This window comes from Octopus bimaculoides, chromosome 3 (genome assembly GCF_001194135.2).
Source record: "Octopus bimaculoides isolate UCB-OBI-ISO-001 chromosome 3, ASM119413v2, whole genome shotgun sequence".
Classification (NCBI taxonomy): Eukaryota; Metazoa; Mollusca; class Cephalopoda; order Octopoda; family Octopodidae; genus Octopus; species Octopus bimaculoides.
Genome location: NC_068983.1, coordinates 92,500,762 through 92,514,724, shown reverse-complemented (window position 1 = coordinate 92,514,724; position 13,963 = coordinate 92,500,762). Strand labels below are relative to the sequence as shown.

The 13,963-nt window shown below is 36.9% G+C and overlaps 1 protein-coding gene across 1 annotated transcript in view; it reads right to left on the bottom strand.

Annotated features, from left to right (window-relative positions):
* Positions 1 to 13,963, bottom strand: part of LOC106871622 (protein scribble homolog) — a 698,511-nt gene that overhangs the window by 158,668 nt on the left and 525,880 nt on the right. Inside the window, exons 31-34 of the mRNA XM_052966764.1 lie at positions 9,166 to 9,234; positions 8,580 to 8,669; positions 4,340 to 4,429; positions 3,150 to 3,428 (exon numbers count right to left, since the gene is read on the bottom strand). Of these exons, the coding sequence (XP_052822724.1) occupies positions 3,150 to 3,428; positions 4,340 to 4,429; positions 8,580 to 8,669; positions 9,166 to 9,234 (528 nt within the window). The remainder of the gene's footprint in view (positions 1 to 3,149; positions 3,429 to 4,339; positions 4,430 to 8,579; positions 8,670 to 9,165; positions 9,235 to 13,963) is intronic.

Below are 13,963 nucleotides of genomic sequence, written 5' to 3'. Positions count from 1 at the left end.
CCTAGCCAGGAAAGTCGACTCCGAGGTAACAAGACGGAGCGTGCAGAAAGTGGTTAGCAGCTGTGACAGGTGCCAGTCTATTGACCCTGCTTTGGGCGTACATGAGGCGGGAAGTATTCTAGTGGACCACAACTGGAAATGACTGGCAGTGGACATAACATACTACCGGCAGGGGACGTACCTCTCAATAGTTGACTGCAGACCTGGGCGGATGGCCATATGGAGGGAGATGAAGACAGAGACTGCAGAGGAAATCGCGTGAATGAGATATTCCTGGAACAAGGCCCCATGGATGAGCTGCTTCTGGATAATGGCACTGCATTTCGCTCGGAGGTGCTGAAAGAAATGCTTGATGGGTGGCAGGTTGGCCGCTTCTTCAGGGCGGCATACCAGCCAAGTGGAAATGGAGTGGTGGAAAGGCATCATCGTACCATCAAGACCATGGCAGAGAGGGGCCACATTTCACCAACCGAGGCCATATTTTGGTACAATATGTCGCCTAGGTCAGGACAGGCTGAGGAGTCGGTGCCACACAGGGCAATATTCAGGTACAAGTGGAGGCCTCCGTGTACTGCATCAATGCAACCCGGGGGAGGGGAAAAGCACGCCTTTGTGCAGATCAGAGAAGAAGTTTGGGTAAAACCCCCAAATGCACGGTGTATATCACAATGGGGAAAAAGAACAATAACCTCCATCAATTCAAAGAACAACGTCTCTGTTGATGGTATGTCAGGCCATGTTTTGGATGTGCTGAAGATTGTCAATGCCTCAGAGGATCAAACCAGCAGCAGTGGGCAAGAAGATGAAGACAGTAGCAGTGGGCAAGAAAATGAAGACAGTAGCAGTGGGCAAGAAAATGAAGACAGCAGCAGTAGGCAAGATGATGAAGCCAGCAGCAGTGTACCAGGAACTCAGGCCAGTCCCGGGGTTGCACAGTGACCACAGAGGGAGCGGCACCCTCTTCCCTGGTTGGCTGATTATGAAACCAATTAAGGTGTGAGTTCGGGAGCAAGGATAGAGTGGGAAAGCCGGTTGAATGATCTGTAGATCAGTGTTACATGTGGTGTTCTGGGCTGTGATGAGCTATGTGGTGTTGGTGGAGAGGATTGCAGATGAAGCAAATGGAAGTGAAAACTGCAGGGGCCGGCAGAAGGGCCACAGGGGTATGCGTGGACACAGAGCACGTGTGGGAAGTTCAAGCAGAGACGGCGCATGTTAAAGGTCACGTTTTGATCCAGTCAGTGATCGCTCATCCCGCCATGATCAACAGGTAAGGTCACTGTATCTCTTTCTCCCTTTTGTTTTGTTCTGTTGTCTTTTTCCTCCATCACACTACAAAGACTTTGAATTTTTTCTAATAATAATATTGTATACGACTTGAGATGTTTGCTTTGCCTTGTATATGTATGTGTGTGTGTAGATGTGTCTGTGTTTGTCCTCCCAGCATCGCTTGACAACTGATGTTGGTGCATTTACATCCCCATAACTTAGTAGTTCAGCAAAAGAGACTGATTGAATAAGTAGTAGGCTTACAAAGAATAAGTCCTGGGGTAGATTTGCTTGACTAGAGGCAGTACTCCAGCATGGCCACAGTCAAAGGACTGAAACAAGTAAGAATTGTTTGTTTTGCTAGTTATTTTTACATTTCTGATATTGTTCTTTAATATTCCAATTAAAAATTTCTATAAGAAACATGTTGGTGAGATTTGATCTCTTCATGTTAAAATATGCTTCAATTTCTTTACATATCCATCTTGTCCAAGTTTCATATCATTCCCATTCTTTTCCAATATTTCCATTTAAATCCAGTATACTGAAACTCTGTTACTTCTTCAGACCTGGCTTTAAGTATTTTATGAAGGAATCTACTTGGATAAGAAAGATCTTTGAAGAAGAAATCATCAATCAGAGTTGGAATGGTTCCATGAAGTTTGTTTCTCCACAATACCATGTAAATATTGTTTGATCATATTTAGAGATGACTGCTAACTTTATTAATTCCTCTCTGATCGTCAGATACTAGAATCTTGAAGCATCAGTCGGCTATTTATGTATTTGAAAAGTTTAAGGAAACTAATCTGTTTGATAGTTCACTATGTAAAAATGTAGGCTTAATGTCCATTGAGTTGCATACTCAGTCATTAAATGCCATAATTCCTAATGCGATATGTAGACTCTCATTTAAACATGTGAATGAGCGATTGGTAATATTACTAGCAGCTCTATACTGAAAGCCTCTTGCCATAAGTCCAACTTTACAAATTTGTTTATCATCCAACATTCTATTTGTATAAATTCATCTTCTGATATTTTGGGTATCTGCATATTATTGTCAAGTACCTGCGTATAAATTCTCAGTTCAACTCCCTTTTTATTGCTTTGTCTATGCAGAGGAGGAAATCATCACATTTTCTTCATCTAAAGGATGCTTCTTTGTTTTTGTTTATCTTCATTTGCTTGTCATTCAGATACCTTATGCTCAAAATTGAACCAAAATGGTTCATCTTATTCCCTAACTACATTCAATTAATATTTGTTTTGTTTTTTTTATCCCTTTCTGTTTTACCTTTCATGCTTATATTCAATCTCCACCATTCCAGATCCTCATCATTTGTAAGTTTATATTGAATTATGCGTCCTGATTTGTGAAGCACAATCATCTTTGAAACATGTTTTTGTTTAGGTGATCTATTCCTTGTTCACAAAGTTTGATGGTTTTCAACACAGTTGTTTATAGGTGTTTCCAGTTCAGCATCCATATCACTCTCTTCCCCCCATTTAGTGAGGTAATAAGTTCATTATTCTTATTATCTTCTGATTAACTTGCATTTTCTTCAAGATATGCCACCCAAACGTGATGAACACATTCTTACGATGGTAATGATAATGATAAATGAAAGAGGTAACCTATAACTCTGATGATAGTATGATGATGATGATAAAGGGATGTAGAGGGAGGATATAACAGTGGTGATGGTATAATGACGATAAGGAGAGGAGAAAGCATATGTTTATTTGCTTTAAGTAGAGCTGATGAGTTTAATAGTCAATCAGTTTTACTGATACAAATATTTTCTTGACTTCAACTGGTAGACATTTCTGAAAAGTGGAGCAAAAACAAAAAAAAAACTCTCCAAAACTCATCTTACCTTCATATTTTGCAATGAATTATCATGTAACTGTTGGGCATTTTCAAATGTCTGAATAGTGTCAGGGTGCACAATAGGTAATGTGGAGGCCAGCAGTGCATCTTGGCTGAAGGCTAGAGGTTTGTGGTCTACATTTATATCATTGGAATTGTAAGTGCTGCTTAGTGTATCACACTTCTTTACAGGAATTTCAGAGTTTACAGCAGTTTTGGACAGTAATGTGAGTGACTTTCTTTTGATAGGAATTGGAGGTTTGGTTCCTGGTGCTAGTTTGGTGTGCTGTTTAGACAAGAATAATGCTAAGTAAATTAAGCTGTCTTAATAATTAATTCTTTTACATATATTTATAATCATTTGATAAGACCTTCATTTTCTGTCACTTGATTGATCAATAAACCATCTCCCACAAAAAGTTCCTAATTCATCATTATGTTGCCTCTAAGACAACTGGAGTATTCTGTTGCATCAACCTCTCTACTTGAACCAAATCATTACACTTACTTCTATGTTTCTTACCACATACATTCTGTTTCTAAACCTCTAAACTCCACATTAAATATTTCAAGCAATTCTATGTGTTCAGGTAATATATTAATTGCTGACCCTCAGAACTGAGTCGTGTTCACAGACTATGGGAAAAACCATCCATAAACACAGTAATTGAAAATGCTCTTGTCACAGTGTATTTAATCTTTATTACCAAATATGGTTGCTATTAGATTAGCTTTCTTATAACCATGTCAAGAACTTTCCATATCAATCACACCTAATCTTCTTCACTCAACTAATCTCTTTCAGCTGAAAAGATCCACCATAGACTAAAGACAATGCTCATTTTTGAATATTACAATAAAAAGTGTGTTTCTATTTCAGCCATTAGTTTATTTTATTGTAAAAAGTCTGATCTTCTGTCATCAATGGAACAAAAGATTTTCAGTTTGATAAATGTCATTCAAATCTTTCAGCTTCACATCAAATATATTTATTAATCATCATGTCCAAATAGCTGGGGGAATTGTGAAATCAGAAAGAGAAAGAATTGCTATACATAGTGGTGACCCTTATATTAGAGTATGAAAGGGTAGACGCATTGGTAAGAGGGTTTACAATTAGATTAAAGAGTGTAAACTAGAAAGGGTACATTTATCTTTGTAAAATTTTCTTTAATAATATCCAATAAAATTACTCACAACAGGTATTTGAGACTTAGAAGGGCTCAGATCAGTTTGGTGTTGTTCTAATGTGTTTTCTCTATTTTCCTTTGTCAAACTATCAGGTTCCTAGTGATAGACAGGATGTTATTTCAGTCAACAATGTAACACTATCAGCAACAAATATGAATGTCATACTTTGGCAAACGCCAATAATTTGCATAGGAACATATAATTGATGAAATTTGACTTTGGTACATGCTTGACACAAATACTATCCCCTGCTGGACAAATAAAAGGCAAATGTTGGTTGTGGTAAAGTTTGAGTTCAAAATGTGGAGGGACAAAGCTAAATACTGCAATGCAATCATTGCTGAAGATGGTGAAGCTCTAAGCTGCATAAAACTTGGATACTCCTTATTAAATAAACTACATCAGGTCTCACAAAAATTGAAGACATACATGCCATTTAATTATTTTTGAAATCACTGTGGACTGGAGGACCTAATCAGCAGTTTGTTATATCCTTAAATTTGGCAATGATTGTATTGGGTCATCCCATAAATAATGCATTTCTTTTTATCCTTCTTTTATTTTTCAAAATTAAGATAAACAAACTTCTCTTTTAATCTAAAATCTACTCTCCTTCCTTTTCTACGATGCTCTTCCATCTATCTGGTAGACTTGCAAGGCCCCTCTTCCAAAATTCACTTGGCCGTGATGAAAAATACTCCTCCAGTACTGTTCTGACCTCGTCTACAGAATTCATATTCTTTCCATCCAAATGATTTTGAAAACTGCAGAATAAATGATAATCAGATGGGGGCAATATCCAGTGAATATAGTTGGTGGGGCAACGTTTCCCATTCAAACTGCTCCAGCCTTTGGAATGTCCTCCTCGCTGTATGTGGCCAAGCATTATTCTGATGGAAGAACACCTTTCATCTTGAAACCAAAGATGATTGTTTTTCTTCTAACGCTGACTTGAATGACTTGTTGAATTACCAAATCCAACTTCTCTGCTAGTTCCTCAACAGTTTCCAGCTCAGAATTTCTGGAACCACCGTTGATACTGGTTTATACTTATTGTCCGATCCATGTATACTGCATTAATATTCCTCACACTTTTCATTGCATTGTTGCCTTTATTGAACTCATAAAGCAAAATATGCTGAATATGCTCCTTTGTCACTTCCATTATAGCTTTGAAAAAATAACTGCTAAAATCGAACTGCACTCTTCAAACCTTGCACTAAGAATAAGTTCACGGTAAAAGTACTACCTGCTTTTTATAACAAGTTGATGCAGGTAGTTTATCTTGTCCCCCTCCGATTTTTAGTTCATGTAACTGAAAAAAACTGCATTATTTATGAGATGATCCAATATTTAGTATGATATGTTTCTGCAAAGTAGAAGTTGTAGTAACAACAACAACAGGATGAATTTAGTAATTTCTAACATAGGCAGAAAGCCACACATTTGGACAAATTTGGAGATGGGATTAGCTGATTAAATCAACCTAGCACTTCCCTGCTAATTTAATTTATCAACTCCAGAAGGACGAAAAGTAAAATTGTCCTTGGTAGGGTTTAAATTCAAAATGTAAAGAACTATACATAACACCTGTCCAATACTGTAATGAATCAGAAATTTTGTGTTGAAGGGTTAATTAATTAAATCAATCCTCATACTTGATTGGTACTTTAATTTATCAATCTTAGAGGAATGAAAGACAATGTATAACTTAATAGGACTTTAACTCAGAATGTAAAGTGCCAAACAAATACTCTGAAGATGATGCCACTTCAATGACATTTCTTACATTAGTACAAAAACACAAAGTTGTATCTAAATAATAACAACAACAACAACAACAATAAAATTATACATATGTACCAGAAATATTAGCAGAACTCCAAACACAAACTCACTGCCTAGGAACTGAACCCCAGTCAGATGTGTTCAGATGTAGAAAGAACTAAACAATAAAGAGAAGGTTGTCAAAGATTGATGAAATCATCAAGTCTCTAAAAACACATTAAAGCTTGTTTTAAAACACATTAAAGCTTATTTTTTTATCAGTAGCCAGTGTGACCAGTGAAATAACAATAGAACCAACAGACATTTAATTCATTAGAAGCCCAGCATTGTAAACAACTATTTTTTTGGACAAACAACATATTGAAATCTTGTTAACAATTTTGTCTTTGGTATCTTTTCTTTGACAGGCATTAACTATATATACATGGTGTGCCTGCTAGCTAGTCAGTGGTCATGATACAGCTTAAGTTGGCTTGCTGCAAGAATTTGTGCTATGCCCAGCAACTGTCATTGCAGACACAGACACACAAACTGGGCACACAAACTGACTCACTTGGCTTAAATATCTTTTTTCTGTCATTCATCACAATGACATTTTTGTAAATGATATATATTTCATATTTGGAACTTCACACAACCATTTTGTACATATCTCAACCAAACCAAAATATTTCTATATTACAATGGTGATCCAGTCTCAAGAAAACTATACAACTTCTCAATGTACGAAGCAACTCTCAAAACAACACTACCATGTTGGTGAAACTTTCTCTGTAAATTTCTTTTCCATCAGTGATCTTTTTCTATGTTCACAGCCTGTCAATACACTGTCTCAAAAACACTACACAGATTTTCATCAACTTCCAAAAGAACACTAACATAGCAGACCACCAACAATATAAATACCCACCAAAGCAACCAGTAAACTCCTTTTCTTGCATAAAAAAAATAATAATAATACTTTTTACTGATTTCACCTTCTTTCTACTTTCACATGCATACATCTGAATATGTATATATTGCACAAACATCAACATGTATACATTCACATACATTTCACATAAATTCAGGTATCTAGCACACACATAATAAGAATACAGGTATCTCATAAACAAAATCATTACTAGCAGCATACATAAAATTACTACAATCAACTTCAGCTGCTTTTGCTTAGAAGCAGGGAAAATAGCTGAATTGGTTCACTATGAAGTTCCTATTCAGATTCACATGAATATGCAAACAACTACTGACCTACAGGTATATATTGCACCAACTCACAGGCATAAATGCACATGACTATGCACAAGTCACTCACTCAAACATTTGGTTAAATAAAACTAACTCATATACATATATGTATTCTCAATTCTCAAATCTTCAGATCTTCTTACCAAGTACTTTTAAATTATATTCTGGCCAAATAGTCAACTATGATTCTAGTTTTCCTTGCATATTTTTCACACCCCTAGCTTTGTAGGTTTTCAAACCTCAAGCTTTTACAATGTTTTAAATATAAAACAGTATTGCTATGTGCACAAAAAAAGTCTTCTGTCAATACTGTAGCTCTATTCAGTCAGGCCACCTGCTCACCATCTGTGCAATTTAACCAGTGCTCCTATTCTTGCATTCACCCATCCTATACATATTCTGGTACACACTTTACACAAACAAACCCTGCACTTTTCTCATTTCATTCAATTCACCATTACCAGTCATTTCACTGGCAGGGAAGTCCTGTAACAGGAATATTGACAGTCCTAAACACAAACTTAGTGCCTCAGGATTGAACCCCAATCACTGTGTCCAGATGTAAAAAAAAAAAGCAATAAACAGGATGATGTTAAGGATTGATAACATTATCAACTTTCTGATAAATGCATCAAAAACTTGCTTTTTATTAGTAACCAGTTTGACCAGAGAAAAGACAATAGAATCAGCAGAATCCCAGAGTTGTAAACAAGCATTTTTGGGACAAACAACATAACAATTAACAATTTTGTTTTTGGAGCCCTTTCTTTGACAGATATTAGCTATATGCAGGCACGTATGTATGCATGCATGCATGTATGTATGTATATACACAGACGGGGGTGCCTACTAGCTAGTCAGTGGGTCATGATACAGAACTCAGAGCTACTGTTATTGCAGACACACACAAACTGACTCATGGACACACATGACTGATTCACTTGGTTCAGACACCTGTTTTCTATCATTTATTGCAACAACAACATTTTTGTAAATGATAAATATATATTTTGTCTTTGGAATTTCACACAGACTTTTTGCTTGTCCATCCCTCTATCAAACCAAAATTTGCTATCATTTTACAGAGATTTGAAAATGTGGATATTTTAGCAGTAGTCCAGTGCCCGAACTACTCTCAACTAATAATTAAATAGTAAAAGTTAAAAAGGGGAAAATGATAGAATTAAAAGGAAAAGAAAGAAATACTCACTAAATTAGGAAATGGTGCCCTTTGAATAATGGGACCAACATCTGGCATTCTAAGGGTTACAGAGGCAGTTTCTAGAGTAACACTTTCTACCTATATAATACAAAAAATGCATGAAACAGTAAAATTCAGTAGATAGACAAACAGACAAATGGGGTGAAGAGAGAGAGAATGAGTGAGTAAGATTTTAAAAATCTTTTGAAATTGCTCATGCCACCCAGCTTAGTCAAAAGGATCTAAGATCCTTACTGAGCCATAGGCTCATAAAGCAGGTTTTCCAGATTCTATGGTACATATATTCCCCCAATAAGACAGAACACTGGTCTGTCACAGGATTGCTCATTTTTAACAGCTAAGAGGGCTGGAGCAATATGAAATGAAGTGTTTTGCTCAAGAAAACAATGCATTGCTCAGTCCATGAAATGAACCCACAATCTCAAGACCATAGCCTAACCACAAAGCCATATACATCCAGCTCAGTGATAAGAAGTAAATGATGATGGTAATGGCATAATGAAGTTGTTGTTAAACAATAATATTGATAAGAAAAACTGGTAATGATGAAGAAACAATAACAAAGGTAACTCACTGGAGGAATGGTTTGATCAATGATTTCGTTCCTCAGCTGTGTCTGTGGCATCTGTTGCTGTTCTGATAACTACCGTAAAAAAATAGGGGAGAAAAATAGATGGTTGTAGTTAATGCTGCATCTTGGGAGAGAGGTGGGGGCTGAAAGACAATCATAGTTTATGAAGAGGAAATGTGAGGAAGAGAAAGATGCTGTTTAGAAGAGATGTAGTTTGGTTTCTTGGGGTAAGGAGTGTGAAAAGTTCATTGTTACATGTGGATGGGGCACAACTCTTCTAGCACTCAGTTTCACTGACACAAACGGGTCTTCTCTTGAACCTCATATCACCTAACATCTTGGTCCATTGTCTTTTCCTCCATGAGCCTCAACATCCTAAGATCAGTTCTCATCACTTCATCCCATGTCTTCCTGGGTTTCCCTCTTCCACAGGTACGATCCACTTTCAGTGACAGGTACTTCTTTATACAGCTGTCTTCACACATATGCATCACATGTTCAAACCATTGCATTCTCCTCTCCTGCATGCCACATTTAATACTCTTATACCTGATTTTTCTCTCAACACAGTTGTGGTTTGTCAGTCATGCACACTGATGTTGCAAATCCAACAGAGCATACTACCTTCATTCCTCTCCATTTGTGCATGTCCTCTGCAGTCATAGCCCATGTCTCACTACCATGTAATATAGCTGTTCTCACACAGGCATCATACAATCTGCCTTTCACTCTGAGAGAGAGTTCTCTTGCTGTCAACAGAGGTAGCTGCTCTCTAAACTTCTTCCATCCTATTCTTATTCTAGAAGCAATACTTTCAGAGCATCCACCACCTTTACTAATTTGGTCACCTAAATAGCACAAATTATCTATTACCTCAAGAGAGCCTCCTGGGCATTTTAGAGAGTTTAAGTCCCTTGTGCCCTTAGTGCCTATTGTTCTAGTGCATCTGCCACACATGAAAGCAGCCTTATCTGTTAACCTATCTAACATTCCACTGCATCTCTTATGTGTCCAAGCTTACACTTGATGCAGCAAATAGAATTACGTCCCATTCCTTTCCTACATATTGAGCAAGGCCATTTACCTGACAGAAGGAGAGAATTATCTGCTTTTTTAATAACACAACTTTTGTCTTTGCTAAGTTAACAACGCCTTTTATTTCTCTAAACCGGAACACAATGTGCCAACTCTGCCAAAGCTTTTTCATCAGACATACAACCAAACCTCACACTAAACATTTTGCTGAATCCTTTCTGTTTAGAACTATAACATTTTGGAACTCGCCTGTAGGCATTACTCTTAGAAATTCAAGTTGAATATCAGCCTACCCAACCTGGAAGGAAAGGAAAAGGATACAGACACCACTAATACCCAGGTTAAAAAAGGTGTGTGCCAGAAGTTGTTTTTAAGATTTCAATTAGGAAATATTTCAGTTCAAGATGCACCTCATTCTGGTTAGGCAACTGTAATTAACAGTAACAAAATGAAGGAGTTAGTGGACATAAACTCCCATTATACAACCAAGATGATCACAGATATTTTCCAGATATCCAAATCAAGTGTTGAAAACCATCTGCATCAACTTGATTACATCAGCAGGTTCAATGTTTGGGTCTCACATCAATTGAATAAGGCTGTCCTTGTCCAATGGATTTCCATCTGCAATTTATTGAACAAATGTGAAGAAAACAACCCTTTTTTTTTACGATAACAAGAAATTAAAACTATTAAATGCGAATAATCATTGAAGAAGTGCCTCAGGCCTCCACAAACAACCTCCAAAGTAGGACTTCACCCAAAAAACTTGGTGGGATTGTCAAATGGGTAACTATTCATAAACACACATGCCTTGACTTTGTCAACAATTTAAAATGGATTCTTGTGAAATTACAGCATGAACTTTTCAAATAAATATGGTCTCCCTAGTAATAGTAGCTATCACAATGGAGATGATAATTTCCTCATAATATGAGGCAGGATTAGAAACTTGAATTAAAAATTAAGGAATTATGAGGAAAAATATGCATATAACTCACGTCTAAATTTTTTTGGTGGGGTTTACTTAATATGAATTCTAGCGGTTAACTATTTCATTCTTTTTAGAGATTGTCACCATGATAGAAACAGTGAATTTGTTCTTTACACATTATTTTACGAAGTGAGATATTTCATCAGAAACAATTACAATCTAGAGGAAATTCATAGAACGAGTGCTTTTTTCTTCTTTGAAGAACGTTAGTAGTGTACGAATCAAAAGAAAAAAAGAGAAATGTGTCCACATGGATGATGGTTCACTTGTGTGTGTGTGTGTGTGTGTGAGGGCACCTTGCTCCTTCACCTTTTCTGCCCAGTTATCAAGTATTCTCCACATCTCATCCAATACCACCAATCACTCCTCTATCTTTAGCATTACTCAGCTGCTGCAATCACTTGAGAGTAGAATTGGCACAAATTACATCTCTTGCTTTCTTTGTGCTGGCATTTACGTTCCTTCTCCACATCTGGGACCATTTCTATCTCTCATTTTTATTATTATTCCTTCCCACACTATTTCTACCAATCACACATGGTCCTCTGCCATACTCCATCTAAATACATCTTGTATCTGCTATTATTCTCAATGCCCACACATATCTTCCAAAATACTTCCTTACTATAACCCTCATTATGTACCTCTACATTTCCCTCCCCAACACTCCTACACCTTGCACATTCATCTCCCCTGTTTCAGGTCCATTCCTCATTGAGCTATTTTTATCTCTCATACTGTACCCTTTCTCCATATTGGAATTTCTCTTTATGTGCACATCCACCCTTGTTCATCACCCACTACATTCACCTTAACCGCATTTCTAACTATCTGTTACTGTCCCATCAGACTCCTATAACACTTCTCCTTTCCTCCACTGATTCACTGTTTTTATCCTCTCTTACATCCACCTTCTTGTATCTCAAAATGCTCTGGCATCTTATCACCATCATTTTTACCTTCTTTCCAGCTACTCCCACCCACCCTTATATCATACAGAGAAGCAATGTATCCTCTATAACAAAACACCTGGGTTTGTCCCTCTGTCATCCTTTATACTCACCACACCTGGTATGAAGCCACCTCCCACTGAGGTACTTCTTCAACACTTCTCAAATACTCATCCCCACTTAATTGAGGGGGCTTTTTCCTTTTTCCTAGTCTTTTCTTGTCTTACAAGTCACCTGGTGACTTAACCCATGCCAATGGCATGATGAAAAGCATTCAGTAAAAATTATAAAGTGGTTGGCATTAGGAAGGGGTGCCAGCTGTAGAAACCATGCCAAAGCTAATATTGGAGCTCACTAGATTTTGTCAAACTGTCTAAGTCAGGCCTGACCAACTCAAATTACATTGCAGGCCACTTTAATCACAGAAAGTTTTTTGAGGGATGCTTGTATACTGACAGAATTGAAAGCATTTTGCATTCTCATACTTTCATTACAATAATGAATGAATGATTGTTGATTCAACATGAAATATTATTGTTACAAAAACAATAGTATCTTACTTTTTTACTTTTCATTACAATATTTAATTTTTGATAAAATTTTTTAAATGTTTGTTTAAATAAATCCATTTCAAGAAAGTATTAAGTGGGCCAAAAGATAAAAGTCTGTGGGCTGCATGCAGCCTGTGGGCCTCAGGTTGGCCAGCCCTGGTCTAACTCATACCAGCATGGAAAATAGGCATGAAATTCTGCTGATGATATAATTACACTGTGTAACATGATTTTTGTTCTTGGTTAGCAACTGTTATTTCCTGTTTGCTTACTCCTAGAAAGTATGTAAAATGGCTAATGTTTCCTTCAAACTTTGCTTCTGTTAGATTTATTCAAACCCCCAAAATGCCCTCTCAACATATGGGTATAATGCTCTCTCAAAACTCCTGCTCATGAGCAGAGATGCACATATTGTCAACCACTAAGAGACATGCTCAGGTAGTTAAGGTCAAGCAACTGACAAGCAAATCTGTAGTATTGAGCAGAATATTTGCTACAATGATATTTCTGCTTCAGCAACTTGGTGCTGAATCTGTTTGAAATGTAATGGAAAGTAGGTCAGTTTCAAAACATCAATGTCCAGGTCACAAGTGACATTTGAAGGGAATAATTGTCATTTCTTTTGATTTCTGGAGAAAAGCAATTAGGAAATAACACTTACTAACTAAAGACAAAAAAAAATGTTATTATTTTTCTAACCAGTTTTCCATGCTTGTATAGATCAGACAAAAATTTGAGATGTCCTGTTTTCAACCTTCACCTGTTCTCATACACAGTAATGTTTCTCCATGGCCAGGAATGATTTTAATTGGAAACACAAGGCCTTGTTTGTATGATGCTGACACTCATTCACAACCATGCCAGAAGAGAGGCACATACACAGGGACATGCACACAGACACATTCAAACACACATATATAGTATGGGTTTCTTTCAGTTTCTGTCTACAAAATTCACTCAAAAGCCTTTTATTGCCTACATGTTATAGTAGTAGAGAATTGAGAAAATTGTCCAAGGTGTCATGCAGTGAGAGTCAAACTGAAACAATGTTGTAGAGAAACAAGCTAATTAACCATGCCTCTCTCTCTCTCTCTCTATATATATATATATATATTATATATATATATATATGTAAGTATCTTGAGAGAAAAGCTGAACATTAGAAGCATCAGTTGTGGCGTGCAAGAGAGACGATTGCGCTGGTATGGACATGTGGTGAGAATGGAGGAGGATAGCTGCGTGAAAAAGTGCCACACCCTAACAGTTGAGGG